The sequence below is a fragment of the Neoarius graeffei genome, chromosome 9, assembly GCF_027579695.1.
Source record: "Neoarius graeffei isolate fNeoGra1 chromosome 9, fNeoGra1.pri, whole genome shotgun sequence".
In the NCBI taxonomy this organism is placed as follows: domain Eukaryota; kingdom Metazoa; phylum Chordata; class Actinopteri; order Siluriformes; family Ariidae; genus Neoarius; species Neoarius graeffei.
The window spans coordinates 63,610,741-63,629,912 of NC_083577.1; the positions used below are offsets into that span (position 1 = coordinate 63,610,741).

The 19,172-nt window shown below is 43.9% G+C and overlaps 2 protein-coding genes across 6 annotated transcripts in view; both read right to left on the reverse strand.

Annotated features, from left to right (window-relative positions):
- The window catches only part of LOC132891932 (ras-related protein Rap-2a), a 37,606-nt gene extending 36,995 nt beyond the window's left edge, over window positions 1-611 (reverse strand). Inside the window, exon 1 of one of the 2 annotated variants that reach the window (XM_060930072.1) lies at window positions 1-592. This exon is cut by the window's left edge and continues 328 nt beyond it. The gene's annotated coding sequence lies outside the window, so the exon portion shown is untranslated. The other variant, XM_060930073.1, reaches the window with a different exon arrangement.
- Window positions 612-16,086: 15,475 nt separating this feature from the next.
- Window positions 16,087-19,172, reverse strand: part of mbnl2 (muscleblind-like splicing regulator 2) — a 72,880-nt gene continuing 69,794 nt past the window's right edge. For 3 of the 4 annotated variants that reach the window (XM_060930075.1, XM_060930074.1, XM_060930076.1), the window contains exon 9: window positions 16,087-19,062. In XM_060930075.1, coding sequence (XP_060786058.1) covers window positions 18,941-19,062 — 122 coding nt within the window. In that variant the 3' untranslated portion in view covers window positions 16,087-18,940. The remainder of the gene's footprint in view (window positions 19,063-19,172) is intronic. The other variant, XM_060930079.1, reaches the window with a different exon arrangement.

Genomic DNA, 19,172 nt, shown 5'->3' on the forward strand with positions numbered 1-19,172 from the left:
CGTTCAAGGCGGAGAAACAACAAACAACAGAAAGTGTGCACTAGCACCCGGTATTCTTCATTTAAAACGCGGAATCAAAGACCAAGTTTCGCTATAATGCCGGTGACAGAGCGGCTCCCATGCTGCTGCTCCTGGCGCCCCTTCTTGCCTTTAGCTTGGCGAAGTAAACAAGCGGCGCACAAAGGCGCGGAGCCCCAGCGAGGAAACGGAGACGAAGCGGTGCATCATCGCCACTTTTACCGCAATCCAGGCTGCTGCACGCCTCCCAACGGCGGCTAAATCATCCGAGGAGGAAAAACGGTGCTACTCCTGCGCACAGGAACATTAGCTGCGGTACTGGCTAAGCTAACAAAGCTTCACCCGGAATCTCGCAGCTAAAAATTAAAATAACAACAACAGATTGTCTTTAGAGCAGCTGAATGTTAGCGGTTTAGAGAAAACAGTCCCTCCTCTGTGCTTTCCTTTCGCCTCTTCTTCCGCGCACCGACACATCCGCGGTCGCCATGCTCTCGGGTGGAGACCCACAAGCGCCACCGCCGCGTTACCAGCCGCTTCCCCGACTCGGCTTCCGTAGCCAACACCAAGAGAAGGACGTCATCAGCAGCGTCTTCTCGTGCACGTTGCTGCTCCGGATCAGCTTGATAGGCGTGGCCTCGCGGTTCAAACCACACCCCCACGACTGTATGAAAGGAAGCAGTGCCGAGAATGTCCAAACTCGGATTTCCGCTCAGTGTTGGAGTTGGCTGGGGCGGGACCGCGGCGCTGCCGTCCAATCGCCAACAAGCTCGAGCGCACGCGACAAAAAGAGCAGCGCGCCGGATGCTGTTGCTATGGGAACGCTCAGGCTTTCCAAAAGCACAAGAGTGAACGCGCTTTCACTGCAGCGCTGTGGGTTTTACACAGCAGACACTTTCACTATACAACCCCGTGTCCAAAAATATTGGGACGCCGCGTAAAGCACGACGTTCAAAACGAAAGAAAGCATAACTTTATTCATCACACACTTGTGAAATTCCTCTCTGCATTTAACCCATCTGAAGCAGTGAACACACACACACACCCAGAGCAGTGGGCAGCCATGCTAACAGCGCCCGGGGAGCAGTTGGGAGTTGGGTGCCTCGCTCAAGGCCACCTCGGCCCAAGGCCGTCACATATTAACCTAACCGCATGTCTTTGGACTGTGGGGGAAACCGGAGCACCCGGAGGAAACCCACGCAGACACGGGGAGAACATGCAAACTCCACACAGAAAGACCCCTGCCAGCTACTGAGCTCGAACCCAGAACCTTCTTGCTGTGAGGCGACCGTGCTAACCACTTACACCACCGTGCCGCCCAACTGTCACACAGTAGGGGACTGTGCAAAAATCGGGCGCTCTATTTTTATTTTTGCATACAAACTTTGTTATAGATTAGATTAGATTAGATTAGATTAGATTAGATTAGATTAGATTCACTTTATTCATCCCACATAGGGGAAATTCACGTGTTACAGTAGCAAGAAAATGTCATACAGATAACAAATAAAGCTGAAATAAAAATTAGACAAACGAAAGATTAAATACAGGGGGCTATTTGCATTATCTACCGTGAAAAAGTATAGAAATATTGCCTTATTGAGAGGCTTGGAAAAATTGCACATTAGAGGTAGACTCTCATCTCATCTCATCTCATTATCTCTAGCCGCTTTATCCTTCTACAGGGTCGCAGGCAAGCTGGAGCCTATCCCAGCTGACTACGGGCGAAAGGCGGGGTACACCCTGGACAAGTCGCCAGGTCATCACAGGGCTGACACATAGACACAGACAACCATTCACACTTACATTCACACCTACGGTCAATTTAGAGTCACCAGTTAACCTGACCTGCATGTCTTTGGACTGTGGGGGAAACCGGAGCACCCGGAGGAAACCCACGCGGACACGGGGAGAACATACAAACTCCACACAGAAAGGCCCTCGCCGGCCACGGGGCTTGAACCCGGACCTTCTTGCTGTGAGGCGACAGTGCTAACCACTACACCACCGTGCCGCCATATATATATATATATATATATCTCATCTCATTATCTCTAGCCGCTTTATCCTTCTACAGGGTCGCAGGCAAGCTGGAGCCTATCCCAGCTGACTAGGGGCGAAAGGCGGGTTACACCCTGGACAAGTCGCCAGGTCATCACAGGGCTGACACATAGACACAGACAACCATTCACACTCACATTCACACCTACGGTCAATTTAGAGTCACCAGTTAACCTAACCTGCATGTCTTTGGACTGTGGGGGAAACCGGAGCACCCGGAGGAAACCCACGTGGACATGGGGAGAACATGCAAACTCCACACAGAAAAGCCCTCGTCGGCCATGGGACTCGAACCCGAACCTTCTTGCTGTGAGGCGACAGCGCTAACAACTACACCACCGTGCCACCCCATACTGTATATATATATATATATATATATATATATATATATATATATATAGTTTAAGGTCTATATTATTGCACATAATAATTGCATCGATGAGAGATGGCAGAGGTAGTAGTGGTGAAGTAGTGCAAATATAATGACAAAAAGGTTATTGGTGCTACTGTACATTACAAGTTGTGGGTGTTATACAGTCTGACAGCAGCAGGTATGAATGACCTGCGGTATCTCTCCTTCTTACATCGTGGGTGTAGCAGTCTACTACTAAAATAGCTGCTTAAAGCCCCCACAGCCTCATGTAGGGGGTGAGAGGGGTTATCCATGATTGATGTCAGCTTGGCTAACATCCTCCTCTCACCCAGCATCTCAATGGAGTCCGGAGGACAGTCCAAGACTGAGCCAGCCCTTCTGACCAGTTTATTAAGTTTCTTCCTGTCCCTCTCTGAACTTCCACAGTCCCAGCAGACCACAGCGTAGAAAATCGCTGATGCCACCACAGAGTCATAAAAAGTCCTAAGCAGTGTCCTGCACACACCAAAAGACCTCAGTCTTCTCAACAGGCGGAGACGACTTTGGCCCTTCTTGTACAGGACATCTGTGTTGTTAGTCCAGTCCAGTTTGTTGTTGAGGTGAAAACCCAGGTATTTGTACTCCTCCACGATCTCAATGTCCAAACCCTGGATGTTCACTGGTGCAATATGAGGCGCCGTCCTTCTGAAATCGATCACCACCTCCTTTGTCTTGCTGGCGTTGATGCACAGGTGGTTCAGTTCGCACCAGGCGGCAAAGTTGGTGATGACCTCTCTGTACTCCAGATCGTCCCCCTCTGACACACGTCCAACGATGATCTGAGAACTTCTGGAGGTGGCAGCTCTCCGTGTTGTAGCTGAAGTCAGATGTGTAAAGTGTAAAGAGGAAAGGAGAGAGCACTGTACCCTATGGAGCCCCTGTGCTGCAGACTACCACATCAGACACACAGTCGCGGAGCCTCACATGCTGCGGTCTGTTAATGAGGTAGTCGATGATCCATGCAGCCAGGTGGCAGTCGACACCAGCTCCCTCCAGCTTCCCCCTAAGCAGTGATGGCTGGATTGTGTTGAAAGCACTGGAGAAGTCAAAGAACATAACTCTCACAGTGCTCCCAGTGCCCTCCAGGTGTAAAAGTGACCAGTGTAGCAGGTAAATGACAGCGTCATCCACACCAATGCCCGGTCGACATGCGAACTGCAGGGGGTCCATCTCGCTGTTCACCAGGTGTCGGAGGTGGGAGAGAACAATCCTCTCCATGATCTTCATCAGGTGAGACGTTAAAGCTACTGGCCTAAAGTGGTTGAGCTCCCTGGGGTGCGCAGTCTTGGGAACTGGAACCACACATGATGTTTTCCACAGAAATGGAACTCTGTCCAGACTGAGGCTCAGGTTGAAAATGTACAGAAGTATCCCACAGAGCTGATCTGCACAGTCCTTAAGCAGTCTGGAGTTGATACCATCAGGGCCAGCAGCTTTCCTCGTCTTGATCCTCCTCAGCTCCTTCAACACCTGATCAGCTGTTATGGAGAGGCGAGGGGTGTAGCTGAGGTGTGACTCCTGTAGAGTGAGGTCAGGGGTGGAGTGTGTGGATTGGTCTGGCAAGGAGCGGAGGGGGGTGATGTGGTGTGAGGAGGGAGCTATTGGTGTCAGAGGTATTATGAGGGGAGGGGGTGGTGGTGGAGTGATATCACAGACCGGTCAGGACTATGGTGAGTGGGGGAGGGTGGGGTGGCACAGTCAAATCTGTTGAAAAAGAGATTCAACTCATTTGCCCAGTCCTGGTCCCCAGATACAGGGCCCCTCCCACTGTCCTTTGTGTGGCCAGAGATGGTTTTCGGGCCTCTCCATACCTCTCCAGTGTTGCTCCCCTTGAGGCGCTCCTCCAGCTTCCTCCTGTAGCTGTCCTTGCCTCTCCTTATCCCCCTCTTCAGCTCCCTCTGCACTCTCCTCATCTCCTCGTTGTTGCCAGATTTAAAAACCCTCTTCTTCTCATTTAATAGGGCTTTTAGTTCAGAGGTCATCCAGGGTTTCTCATCTCATTATCTCTAGCCGCTTTATCCTTCTACAGGGTCGCAGGCAAGCTGGAGCCTATCCCAGCTGACTATGGGTGAAAGGTGGGGTACACCCTGGACAAGTCGCCAGGTCATCACAGGGCTGACACATAGACACAGACAACCATTCACACTCACATTCACACCTACGGTCAATTTAGAGTCACCAGTTAACCTAACCTGCATGTCTTTGGACTGTGGGGGAAACCGGAGCACCCGGAGGAAACCCACGCGGACACGGGGAGAACATGCAAACTCCACACAGAAAGGCCCTCGCCGGCCCCAGGGCTCGAACCCAGGACCTTCTTGCTGTGAGGCGACAGCGCTAACCACTACACCACCGTGCCGCCTCATCCAGGGTTTATTATTGGGAAAAAAAACATACCTTCCTGACTGGCACAGTGTTTTCTATTATTTCTAATAGATTTCTATTTTATGACTTCTACATTATCAAGTCGGTACAAAAACATTTTAGAGTTACAAACCTTCGTTTTCCAGCACAAAATTAAATGTTACAGAAAAAACAAATTTGTACCTGAGCTGCATATTGTTTAATAAGATCCTAGAGAATAAGAAAATGCCAAATGAATGGAGAAAGAGTGTGCTAGTCCCAATATACAAGAATAAGGGAGATGTACAGAACTGCTGTAATTACAGAGGGATAAAATTGATGAGCCACACCATGAAGCTATGGGGAAGCGTATTGGAGGTGAGATTTGTGAACAGCAGTACGGGTTTATGCCAAGGAAGAGCACGTCGGATGCAGTTTTTGCTTTACGAATGTTAATGGAGAAGTACAGGGAAGGCCAGAGAAAGCTACATTGTGTGTTTGTAGACCTGGAGAAGGCATACGATAGAGTGCCGAGAGATGAGTTATGGTATTGTATGAGAAAGAGTGGAGTGAATGAGAAGTATATCAGAGTGATGCAAGACATGTATGAGAACAGTGAAACAGCAGTGAGGTGTGCAGTTGGAACGAGTGAACGGTTCAAAGTGAAGGTGGGACTCCATCAAGGATCTACTTTGAGTCCTTTCTTGTTTGCCATAGTGATGGATAGCTTGACAGACGAAGTGAGGCAAGAGTCACCATGGAACATGATGTTCTCATCTCATCTCATCTCATCTCATCTCATCTCATCTCATCTCATCTCATCTCATCTCATCTCATCTCATCTCATCTCATCTCATTATCTCTAGCCGCTTTATCCTGTTCTACAGGGTCGCAGGCAAGCTGGAGCCTATCCCAGCTGACTACGGGTGAAAGGCGGGGTACACCCTGGACAAGTCGCCAGGTGGAACATGATGTTTGCAGATGATATTGTGATATGCGGTGAAAGTAGAAAGGAGGTTGAGTTGGGTTTGGAGAGATGGAGGTATGCATTGGAATGAAGAGGACTGAAGGTGAGGAGAGGCAAAACAGAATACATGTGCATCAATGAGAATGTGGATGAGAGTGTAGTGAAGATGCAAGGAGTAGACGTAAAGAAAATTGGTGAATTCAAGTACCTGGGGTCAACTGTGCAGGAAAATGGGGGCTGCGATAGTGAGGTGAGAAAGAGAGTGCAGGCAGGGTGGAGCAGTTGGAGAAGGATTTCGGGAGTCGATTGTGTCCCAGTAAAAGTGAAAGGTAAGATGTATAAGACAGTAGTGAGACCAGCTGTGATGTATGGATTGGAGACCGTACCCTTAACGAAGAGACAGGAGGCAAAGTTGGAGGTGGCGGAGTTGAGGATGTTAAGGTTTGCGATGGGAGTGACGAGGTTGGACAGAATAAGGAACGAGCACATCAGAGGGACAGCACATGTGGAGAGCTTGGGAATGAAGCTAAGAGAGATGAGACTTAGATGGTACGGGCACATCCTGAGAAGAGATGCAGAGCATGTTGGAAGGAGAATGTTGAGGATGGAGCTCCCAGGCACACGAAAATGAGGAAGGCCAAAGAGGAGATACATGGATGTGGTGAGAGAGGAGATGAAAGTGGTAGAGAAGGATGCGGAAGACAGGGAGCAATGGAGACGAAAGATCCACTGTGGTGACCCCTAATCGGGAACAGCCAAAAGAAGAAGATCTGAGCTGCATATTACATAAGAGACCACTTTAAAAATTAAACAAGAAAACATAATGAAGGCTACTGGGTTTTGCTGCAAAATGAAGAAGCAAGTGTGACAAAGTGTTCAGTGCAAGATGCTCAGTAAAACCTACAGCTCATTTCCTTATAAAACTGCACTCATTGTACCGGAGACAGCTATTTTTTTTAAAGCAAAGGATCATCTCAGACCAAAATACTGACTTTGTTTCATTTATTATGGCTTACTGCTGTTTATAGTATTTTTTTAAGGTTGAAACATTTCATTTCATTATTTTTGTTCTACAGAATTTCTTTACATGTGCCTAAGATTTTTGCACAGTGCTGTCATTGTCACTGCTGAACCAGATCCAGGCTTGAGCAGCATACCATATTTGGTTGACTTGGCCAGAATTGCAACACTAGGGTGGTCAGTTTCTACTGCGCACTCACACACATTCACACCTATGGGCAATTTAGAATAGCCAGTTAACCTGGCAAGAATATGATCAGGACCAACTGCAAGAAACAACAGAAACAGTAGCATGTAGCCAACCTCATGAATGCAAGTAGCACAACATATCACTGTGTCATTACTGTTATGTAAATCAGCATACCTCCTGGTATTATCTGAAACACTTTGGTCATTATAGCTCCAGTGATGATGTTGTAACTTGTCATTGCTGGATGACATGATGAAAAGAAAGTTTCATTTCATCTCTCACTCCACATATGTGTGTATTGGCCATTTTATCAGGTAATGGTGATGTACAGTGTCTTGCAAATGTATTCATCCCCCTTGGTGTTTGTCCTGTTTTGTCGCATTACAAGCTGGAATTAAAATGGATTTTTGGAGGATTAGCACCATTTGATTTACACAACATGCCTACCACTTTAAAGGTGCAAATTGTTGTTTTATTGTGACACAAACAATAATTAAGATGACAAAACAGAAATCTGGATTGTGCTTAGGTATTCACCCCCTTTCGTATGAAACCCCTAAATAAGAGCTGGTCCAACCAATTCACTTCATAAGTCACATAATTAGTTGACTAAGATCCACCTGTGTGCAATCAAAGTGTCACATGATCTGTCACATGATATCTGTATACAGTAAATCAACCTGTTCTGGAAGGACCCTGACTCTGCAACACTACTAAGCAAGCAACGTGAAAACCAAGGAGCCTCCAAACAGGTCAGAGACAAAGTTCTGGAGAAGTACAGATCAGGGTTGGGTCATAAAAAATATCCCAAACTTTGAATATCCCAGGGAGCACCATTAAATCCATTATAGCAAAATTGAAAGAATATGGCACCGTTACAAACCTGACAAGAGAAGGCCGCCCACCAAAACTCACAGACCGGGCAAGGAGGGCATTAATCAGAGATGCAACAAAACCACCAAAGATAACACTGAAGGAGTTGCAACAATCCACAATGGAGATAGGCATATCTGTCCATAGGACCACTTTAAGCCATACACTCCACAGAGCGGGGCTTTATGGAAGAGTGGCCAGAAAAAAAGTCATTGCTTAAGAAAACACATTTGGAGTTTGCCCAACAGCATGTGGCAGACTCCCCAAACACATGGAAGAAGATTCTTCTCTGGTCAAATGAGACTAAAATTGAATTTTTGGCCATCATAGGAAATACCATGTGTGGCATAAACCCAACACCTTGAGAACACCATTCCTACAGTGAAGCATGATGGTGGCAGCATCATGCTGTTGGGATATTTTTCATCTGCAGGGACAGGAAAGCTGGTCAGGACTGAAGGAAAGATGGATGGCACTAAATACAGGGCAATTCTGGAGGAAAACCTGTTTGAGTCAGCCAGAGGTTTGAGACTGGGACAAAGGTTCACATTCTAGCAGGACAATGAATCTAAACATACTGCTAAAGCTACACTGGAGTGGTTTAAAGGGAAACATTTAAATGTCTTGGAATGGCCTAGTCAAAGCCCAGACCTCAATCCAATTGAGAATCTGTGGCATAACTTGAAGATTGCTGTACACCAACACAACCCATCGAACTTGAAGGCGTTGGAGCAGTTTTGCCTTGAGTAATGGGCAGCAATCCCAGTGGCTAGATGTACTAAGCTAATAGAGACATACCCCAAGAGACTTGCAGCTGGAATTGCAGCAAAAGGTGGCTCTACAAAGTATTGACTTGGGGGTGGGGTGAATACCTATGCACAGGGGCGTATCACCTGCGGGGGATGCGTACGTTTCATTCCCCCCACTTTTGTTGAAACACAATTTCATCCCCTGCACTTTTGTCAGATTAAAATGACATCATTATGAAAATTATACAGCTACTATAAAATGTGTAACAAGGAAGTAAACTATTGCCATAACGTTAGACAAAAAACAGCCACCCAACGGACTCAAAACAGTTTTTCTCACCCGACCAATCAGCAGTTGCGTGAATATAATAGCCAGTTTGCGTAGCGTGCTGAAAGCGCTCAATTATACAGTATCTGTCTGCAGAGCTGCAGAGCCAACACCAGTTTTACCGCTCCTGATTCACCGTTCCAGGTTTGACGTCGCATGCGGTGCTTACTGTGCCTGGCTCTGCGGCTCTGCAGACAGACCCTTCTCAAAGCGCTTGCGATGCTGTCATTCAAACAGTTGTCCCAGGCGCCATGCCCTGAAAGATTGTGTTAATAGTAGTTACTAGTTGTAAAGTCAGTTGAGACAAGTTTTTTATTACGAGTGTGTGTGTTTGTACCAAGTCTACTTTTCATGCATTATAACTGCTTATCACTTTTTAGAAGAGTTTTTCAATTGAGATTTAAAGGCATTTCAAATCGAATGAATGTTCAATAATTGTTGTACAGTAATGTTATTTGGCCATTAAGTGTTTGTTGTATGTGTAGTCTATTGCATCATTTTCAAATTTTATGCATTAAACCTGATGTAATGCATGATGCAAACAAGTTTTGTACACGAGTTTGAATAATTAAAGACATTAAAAGCAGGAACTGTCCCGTCTTATTTGAATGCTATACTAAAGAGGTCCTTCCAGGATGCTGCGCTTCTCCAACATGAACTGATTAGCCATGCCTCCTGCTCACACAAAGCGATCCCAGTCCAAACTGTTATGCATGATGGTGTATGATCTATACACTGTGTATGACTTCTTGGGCTATGTGAAGTTTTTGGTTTTGTTTATATCAGTGTATACCAGTGTAGGCAGCAATACTGACATCTCTGTTATAGAACAGTATCCTGTTAGCTAGAATTATCACTCAATACTTTTTACCTTCACTTACTGAATAATTACATAGCCCTGGCAGTAACAACACCAAAACCCAACATGATAGATCTCTGCATGAAATGCAGAACTTGGCTGGAGTCAACTGGATTTATAGGCTTTCTGCTGTCCTCCCTTTCATTTGCATCCATGGACCATGGGTATGAAAAAGTTCCATATCGGTCATTGACAGTACATCACAGTGTACACGCCGGGCGTGTATATAGCCATAAACCGATTTCTAATGGTATGGCTTCCCCATTCCAGAACACCCCCACTTTTGGAAAGCTTGATACGCCCCTGCCTATGCATACTCCAGATTTCTGTTTTTTCATCTTAATTATTGTTTGTGTCACAATAAACAAAAATTTGCCCCTTTAAAGTGGTAGGCATGTTTTGTAAATCAAATGGTGCTAACCCTCCAAAAATCCATTTTAATTCCAGCTTGTAATGCAACAAAACAGGACAAACACCAAGGGGGGGGGGGGGGGGGGGGGGTACTTTTGCAAGACACTGTATCTTTGGACTGTGGGGGAAACCGGAGCACCCGGAGGAAACCCACGCAGACACGGGGAGAACATGCAAACTCCACACAGAAAGGCCCCTGTCAGCTGCTGGGCTCAAACCCAGAGTCTTCTTGTTGTGAGGCAAACGTGCTAACCACTACACCACTATGTTGTCCAGACAGTACTGTATATTTTTCAAAAAACAATACAATTTCTCAGTTTCAACATTTAATACTGTATGTTGTCTTTGTTCTATTTTCAATTAAATATAGGGTTCCCGTGATTTGCAGCTCATTGTGTTTTGTTTTTATTTACGCTTTGCACAGCATCCAAACCTTTTTGCAATTGGGGTTGTAGTTACTGAGGAAAAATGAACAATTCTGATGAAGAGGAACCCTATTTAAGTCTTGTTAAGTGCCCTGAGAGAACTCGAACCAGCCCTACCATGGATGGTGGGAATCACCTGGGTACTTTGTACATGTGTCTATATATGCTAAGTCCTTTCATCAACATATTATTTACGGAAATATGACTGTCATGCATCTCATTTTTCCCATCTTCTCATAACACATGCACACCATATGGAGGTTTCCTGTCCTCCAAAACCTGCTGCATTATCATCATCTCATCATTATCTCTAGCCGCTTTATCCTTCTACAGGGTCGCAGGCAAGCTGGAGCCTATCCCAGCTGACTACGGGCGAAAGGCGGGGTACACCCTGGACACGTCGCCAGGTCATCACAGGGCTGACACATAGACACAGACAACCATTCACACTCACATTCACACCTACGGTCAATTTAGAGTCACCAGTTAACCTAACCTGCATGTCTTTGGACTGTGGGGGAAACCGGAGCACCCGGAGGAAACCCACGCGGACACGGGGAGAACATGCAAACTCCACACAGAAAGGCCCTCGCCGACCCCGGGGCTCGAACCCAGGACCTTCTTGCTGTGAGGCGACAGCGCTAACCACTACACCACCGTGCCGCCCCTGCTGCATTATATGATCAAAAATATGTGGACAACCAACCATCACACCCATATGTGCTTTTTGAACATCTCATTCCAGATTCGGTCCTCCTTTGTTGTACTGACTGTACTGTAATGACTCAGCTATACTCAGCTGGGCTCATGTCCTTTAACAGAGCCCAATGACAAATCATCCTCCTTGCTCCTCGTGGAAGGAATGCAAGGATGCTATGTGTACCGCCACATCTAGGAAATTCTACTAAGCAGACAGTGACCTAGTAGTTTAATTCTGGCCTCAGCCAAGTCTGAAAATGGTTCAAGGTCAGTCCTTGCAGGTGGTGCTAATGGATTGGTTGGTGCGAGGCACCCTACAGCACTCAATGTGCTTGTTTGACAACGCTGGTCACGGCAGAATCCATTATAACAATACAATGATTCTGATCACATAGTGATCACATGCCTGCAGTTTATGTCTGTATCACATCGCTAGTAGTCTCCCCACATGAACTGCAATATATTTAGGTTAATTATTGCTTTGACTGGGGGTGACACTGTTGCCTCACAGCAAGAAGGTTCTGGGTTCGAGTCTAGTGGCTGGCGAGGGCCTTTCCGTGCGGAGTTTGCATGTTCTCCCCGTGTCCGCGTGGGTTTCCTCCGGGTGCTCCGGTTTCCCCCGCAGTCCAAAGACATGTAGGTTAAGTTAACTGGTGGCTTTAAATTGACAGTAGGTGTGAATGTGAGTGTGAATGGTTGTTTGTCTTTATGTGTCAGCCCTGCGATGATCTGGCGACTTGTCCAGGGTGTACCCCGCCTCTCGCCCATAGTCAGCTGGGATAGGCTCCAGCTTGCCCGTGACCCTGTACAGGATAAGCAGTTACGGATAATGGATGGATGAATGGATGGATCGCTTTGACCCAAGAAGTTCATTCTGTCTTGGACTTGGAGTCACACTCGAAAAAGGGTAGACCCCAGTTCAAAACAAAGTTCAACTCAATTTACTTCCTTTTTTCAGAGGATGATGATGATGATGGTGGATTTCATCCAATTTTAGATTTCAGAGAGTTAAACTGGTTCTTACAGATTCTCCTTTTTCATATGCTTCGGTTGTCAGGTGTAGTCCAAACTGTGTAAAGACAAGACTGGTTCATATCAGTGGACCTGCAAAATTCCTTTTTTCTTTATATCCCCATCACCACAGAACACAGATACTTTTTAAGGTTTGTTTTCAAAGGGCAGGCACTCCAGTTCCAAGTTCTACACTTCTGGCCTCTCTCTAGCACAAGCATTCTCAAAATGTATGCAAGCAGCCTTCACTTCTGTGGTTGCCAATGGCATCAAGATTCTGCTGTACTTAGATAACTGGCTCCTATGTTGGTCCACCAAGGAGCAGATATTCAGGACACACACAGCCTTCTCAGTGGGGTGTATATCCCATCAGTAGGATCCATCTGACATGATTCCCGAGTCCGGTATTGGATCTCCCCTATGTACCCGAGTTCCTTAATGCCCCTCCGTACAAATCTAGGAAAGATGCTGAACCAAAAAGGGTTTCAATGAAAGCCTTTTGCTAGTGATCACTTCAACAAAGTACTTCATGCCCTAGCAATAAGCTCTCCTTGCGTGCATTGGTGGGCAGATGACTGTGGTGGTGATGCACTTTTTAACAGAAAATTCCTGCCTAAGTTCATATCATCCACTTTTGTGTATCAGTGGATTGACCTTGCAGTGTTCCATGAAGATACCCATACAGAACATTCCCTAATGTGTCCGTTTTGTTCCCTCTGATCCTCAGACATACTGTTCATCTGGTATGGAAGAAAAAGATGTAAGCCTCCCAAAACAAGGCCTGGTCCACTGGGTGGTAGAGATCATCATCATGGCTTCTATTTGGACTGGACCCCCAGCCGCTACAGTGACATACCACTTTATGAGGAGTGCTTCATATTCATGGGCATTATTTAGAGGTGTGCTGCTCCAAGAGGTCTGCACAGCTGGTACCTGGGCATCACTATGCACTTTCTCCGGTTTCTACAAGAGTAAAATCACCCCTCCCAGCAAAGTGAATGTACCAGTCATCTCTGAACACCTTTCCAATTAGTTCTCTTGCGAGTCCTGTTCCTCATGACATAGATGGCATACATTATGTAGATGTTTCTCACTGCTCCTGACAGTTAGGAGCAATGAAACAGAATGCAAATTACATATTTAGCAGTATTTATACAGTATTAACCCAGACAGTAGCTCTTACACAATAGATATTTTACACTGGACTCCTCACATAACTGGAGAGTAGAAACTAAGATTCTGTAATGAATATTATTATTATTTAACAAATGTTTATGTTCATTTATAGTTTATATTATTCCTCTTTTTTGTTAGCATAAAGATAAAATGTTTTCTGTACCATTCAAACCAGATATCCTTATACCCATACGAGATAAGTCATTGTTATTCTATCCACATTCACTGGATATGAGCAATCGCGCGCTCTGATTGGCTACTCTACTACTAGTATATCAGCTCAGATACCATAAGGAGAAAAACAAAATGGCGCAGCATGTTGTTCAACCAACCGAGGACAAAATAAAAACTCTACTTGAAAACAAAACCCCCAAAAATACAAAAAAGCAACAAAATGTGGAATAAAAGTATCCGATGGTAAGAACACATCTTTTTATTTTTCAAGAGTTATTATTATAGCGGGTGGCACGGTGGTGTAGTGGTTAGCGCTGTCGCCTCACAACAAGAAGGTCCGGGTTCGAGCCGCGTGGCCGGCGAGGGCCTTTCTGTGCGGAGTTTGCATGTTCTCCCCGTGTCCGTGTGGGTTTCCTCCGGGTGCTCCGGTTTCCCCCACAGTCCAAAGACATGCAGGTTAGGTTAACTGGTGACTCTAAATTGAGCGTAGGTGTGAATGTGAGTGTGAATGGTTGTCTGTGTCTATGTGTCAGCCCTGTGATGACCTGGCGACTTGTCCAGGGTGTACCCCGCCTTTCGCCCGTAGTCAGCTGGGATAGGCTCCAGTTTGCCTGCGACCCTGTAGAACAGGATAAAGCGGCTACAGATAATGAGATGAGATTATTATAGCGGGTGGCACGGTGGTGTAGTGGTTAGTGCTGTCGCCTCACAACAAGAAGGTCCGGGTTTGAGCCCCGTGGCCGGCGAGGGCCTTTCTGTACGGAGTTTGCATGTTGTCCGCGTGGGTTTCCTCCGGTTTCCCCCAAAGACATGCAGGTTAGGTTAACTGGTGACTCTAAATTGACCGTAGGTGTGAATGTGAGTGTGAATGGTTGTCTGTGTCTATGTGTCAGCCCTGTGATGACCTGGCGACTTGTCCAGGGTGTACCCCGCCTTTCGCCCGTAGTCAGCTGGAATAGGCTCCTGCGACCCTGCAGAACAGGATAAAGCGGCTAGAGATAATGAGATGAGATTATTATAGCATTTTTCACAAATTGCTACTGTCATTTCGCTGGTTTGTTTACATTCTAAGTGGAAATGGTTGTCAGACGTTTTGCATAAAGTTTTTATTTATTGAATTTTGCAAAAAATAAAAATGCTCTGTTTCTCCAAACCTAGTGAATGTGGATAGAATAAAACAGTTATTCCAGTCAATCTCAGCTATCAGCTCATGTACAACTCGATTTCATGGAATAATTGTTAAATGTATGATGGGAGATGCCAGTCTCCGTTGTGATACGTGCACCTGACATTTGTGATTTAGAAATGTATGCACAAGCTATAAGCTTTGTCATGCCCTTATATTCACAAATATAAAACACATGGTGGTCATTAAAGGATTTTATTCACTTTGTGACAATATATTTTACAAACTTTATGTTTACATAACAAAAAAAAAGCAATAAGCTACTTAATATTACACAAAGAAACATATAAAAAGCTCTTTAAATTCTGATAATATATGGAATTATTAATCTGCATGGAATTTGACTGCGTGAATTGTTCCTCGTAACTAGTGTCGAACAGAGGAACAAGGTAGTGCTCAGGAAAAGTACAGCTTAGTCCATGTGTTATCTGAAAGCCTGTTCTCCACATCAGGAAGCAACATATCCAGGCCTTTATCCTGTTTGCGTTAGCAATCTTTGGGCTCGAAACCTACACGTTCACTCCAGTTGTGGAGAAAAGGTTTTATTATACAGACCCTTTTTGAGCATCGGACTGTTGAATATTTAGTTATTTTATATTTAGGAGAGCCAATACAGTCTTTTGTTTTTAGAAAAACTTTCAAACAACATTAAGAGACATGAAATGGTCAGAGCAACATATAGAAGATAAGGCAAAGATCACATGTGAACAGACTAAGGTAGTGAGTGCACTGTAGCCCTCGAGTCATAAACCTGTCCAGAATGTGCTACAACAGTCAAGAGATAAATTACATTCTGAAATTCTTATCCACCAGACTGACAGTAAGAAAGCAGGAGATGCACTGATGATGAGACACATTCATATGTTTAGTAAGAGTTCTGTAATGGGAGACAGAACATGAGGCTCTTTGACTCTGGATGAGCCGTGGGGACAAAGCAGTAAACATTTCTATTTCTATTATCCTCCTCTCTGGGGGGAAAAAAAACAACCCAACAAAACAAAACAAAACAAAAAAACAATTCTATTGTACACTCAAAAAAAACAACAACATTGGATTTACTTAACCGAGTTATGGCAACCGGTCCCACGAAACTGTGTTAATTTAGATGTATTGAATACAGTTATGTTGAGTTTTTCGACACATAACTGTATTCAATACATCTAAATTAACACAGTTTCGTTGGACCGGTTGCCATAACTCGGTTAAGTAAATCCAATGTTTTATTTTTTTGAGTGTAATGTCAGTCATGTTTGATCTGTTAGTGTGTCACAGCAGGATCGTGCTCATGCTCCAGAGTGACGACACACTGCTTTTTTTTTTTTTCTAGCACTAGTATGTTGTTTTATAAGAAATTCCAATGAATGTGCATTTACACCTGGACAATGGAAATAAACCTGTATAAACATTTATAAGAATAAGTGAAAAAATTAAGACTAATTTTTTTTCAATTAAATAGTATGGTCCATGACAATAAGGCATTGAAACGAAGTATTTTTTCCAGCTGTAGGAAAATATACTTGAACCTACCATATTGAAAAAAAAAAATCCAACAACCCAACAACAACAACAACAACAAAAAAGGAACATCGCTTACAAAAACAGTATCATTCATAGCAATTTTGAAGTCACATTAACAAATTAGTACTGTTCTAAAATATTATCACATAAAAGAAGTGAACGATAAAATGAAATGCAATGTTGTCTTTAATTTGACATAACGCGAACACTTCTGCAGCCTGACCTGCACTGATGTGTCATGCAGTGTCGAATGTTGCTCTCAGCTGGCTACCTGCGTTACTCACTGCTAGGCTTTTCTTTCACAAAAGCTGACTTCTGCCATAGTTACACACCTCAAACGACGACTATTATATCAAAGCATTAGATTCACAAACAACTGTGTAATTAATACGACGTAACGCTCAATGCTTTATAGTGAGGACACTGTAACTTTCCAAAGTCACGCACCCTGCTTTTCTCTTCCTACACAAGTCAGGTGATGCAGGAGAGGAAGGTGGCACCAAGCTGTCCTTTTAAAACAGCATCTGAACAACAAGGCCCTACATCAAATAAATTACATTCATCTCAAAACAAAACATAACAATGGTCCATTAACCACAATCAATACCGTAACATTACATAATAGTTCTCATATATCTTATAGATCACAACATAAATTATCCTCAGGCAATGCTGAGAAGTTAAATGACTACAAGTCTGAGCAGTGCCTTTGCGTATCTAAACTAAAGATTGTCTAGGTTCTCACATGGCATTTTATCTCCGCCCTGAATTAAAAACACACATAAAAACACTCAAACACACTTACAAATTGAAATTATCTGATTGACTGTCTCCTAAATTAAAGTGGATTACAATAATAGAGCTATTAAGTATTAGGTCAGTTACATGTCACACTGTTGTCAATCAATGCTCTAGGAAATGAGATAAATGTAAGTAGAATCTTAAATCTTAAAGGCCTACCAATAAAACATCCATTTTAATTGTGATTTTTGACCCAAAGCAACTGGTTAAATGAAGAAGTGCTACTTTGGGAATATTGTTTCTCGACAGATGCTAGAAGTCCGAGACGCAGTAACCTGCATCTTTTCCACCTCAGTCAAATTCATCTTGTAAAAGGGCTTGAAAATTGTATATGCAGAGTAGAGAAAAGGTTTTTCCCAAACAGCAGCCACTGACTCCTCTTGTACAGGACATGGTTTTTGTGTTAGTAGTAACAAATCTGTTATTGTTTTCATCAAAGATTTTTTTTTTTTAAATTAACAGTGAACATAACGTCCATGGACAACCTTTAAATCATTTTTTACCGTGTTTCGAGAGAGAATGACAGATTGCAGCAACATAATTAAACATGAACAGTTCGAATCTGTATCCATACTATGCTTGTAAAGAACATTGTTAGGCACTTATACAGAATCATAACAGAATAAATACAGAAACCAAAAACAGGATGAACGCAACCCAGTTTGGCTCGACTAAACAGCTCACACTGCTGAGACGTCTAGACCCCGAGTCTAGCTGTAGAGCTCAGGTGTAGTTACTTATGCTATGCTCTGTTTCTATGCACAAACACACGCACATATAAAGTCACACAAGTGCACACAATCATCTCTTTGCTTCTCTCCTTTTTCACTCTCTTCCAACGGCACAGTATCAAGAGAATAAGAGAATAACCTCTACGGTGGCAAAACTTTCACACTAATTTTTCAGCTAAAGAAATTATAAAAGAACGGCTGTAATAAAGTTCAGATTCACATCAAGTCTTAAAGGGTTAGTGTGTCACTATCCTGTTTGGCCACTCCTATAGGTGAAAATCTTTATTTTATTTTTTCCTCTATCAATAATTTGGCTAACAGAGTTCTCTTTATCCAGGCTGCCGTATTGCAGCAGTGCTCAGGCAAAGCATTAAGGGTGGAGCCGAGAGGTGAACTCACTCTGTCCTTCTCCTGCATAGCTTTCACATGCCGGCTGACGTTCTCCTACAGGGTTGTGACACGCTGCCTGCCATCCTCCTGCATGGCTTTGACGTGCTTCGGCACTCGGTTAGACAGTCCTTTCTGATGCCGGTGCAGGCAGATAAACTCTTATAAATCTCTGGACTCCGCTTGGAGAGAATTGTGTAAATCCTCAAACTGGGCTTTCAATAGTCTTTCTCAAGATGTTGCCCTTTTTCTTTAAAAAAAAAAAAGTGCAAATAGAGTCACACAGTAAAACACGTGTTGAATGACTTCATACTCAACACTGATGATGATACTGTGTATGACTGTATAATTATATAATGTACTTAAACAAGCAAAAAGAGTAAGATTTTGTTCCAGTGAAACTAAGTTAGAAACATATATGATTAATAAGTTTCTTCTTGTGTACACTGTATAATTAGTTTCTTGTTGTGTATACTGTATATATATATATATATACTGTATATGTCTGTATAATTTATTTCTTGAACATAACTAGAGGGAAAATATTATTAGGCTGTATGTGTGTGTGAGTGTGTGTGTGTGTGTGTGTGTGTGTGTGTGTGTGTCAGCATGCAGGTAGCGGCAATTCTGTGGAGTTGAGGATGTTATATCCACACACTCGTTTAAGAAGTGTGTGTACGTTGCGCTGGCACTCTGTCCCTCTCCTGCGCTCTATTTCAAAATGATCTGTTGCAGAAAGAACAAAGAGACATGTTAAAATATTTTTAAAAAACCTTTTAACAAGCAAAAATTATGACTGGAGGGAAAACATCTGAACAAATCTAAGCACTTGAAGA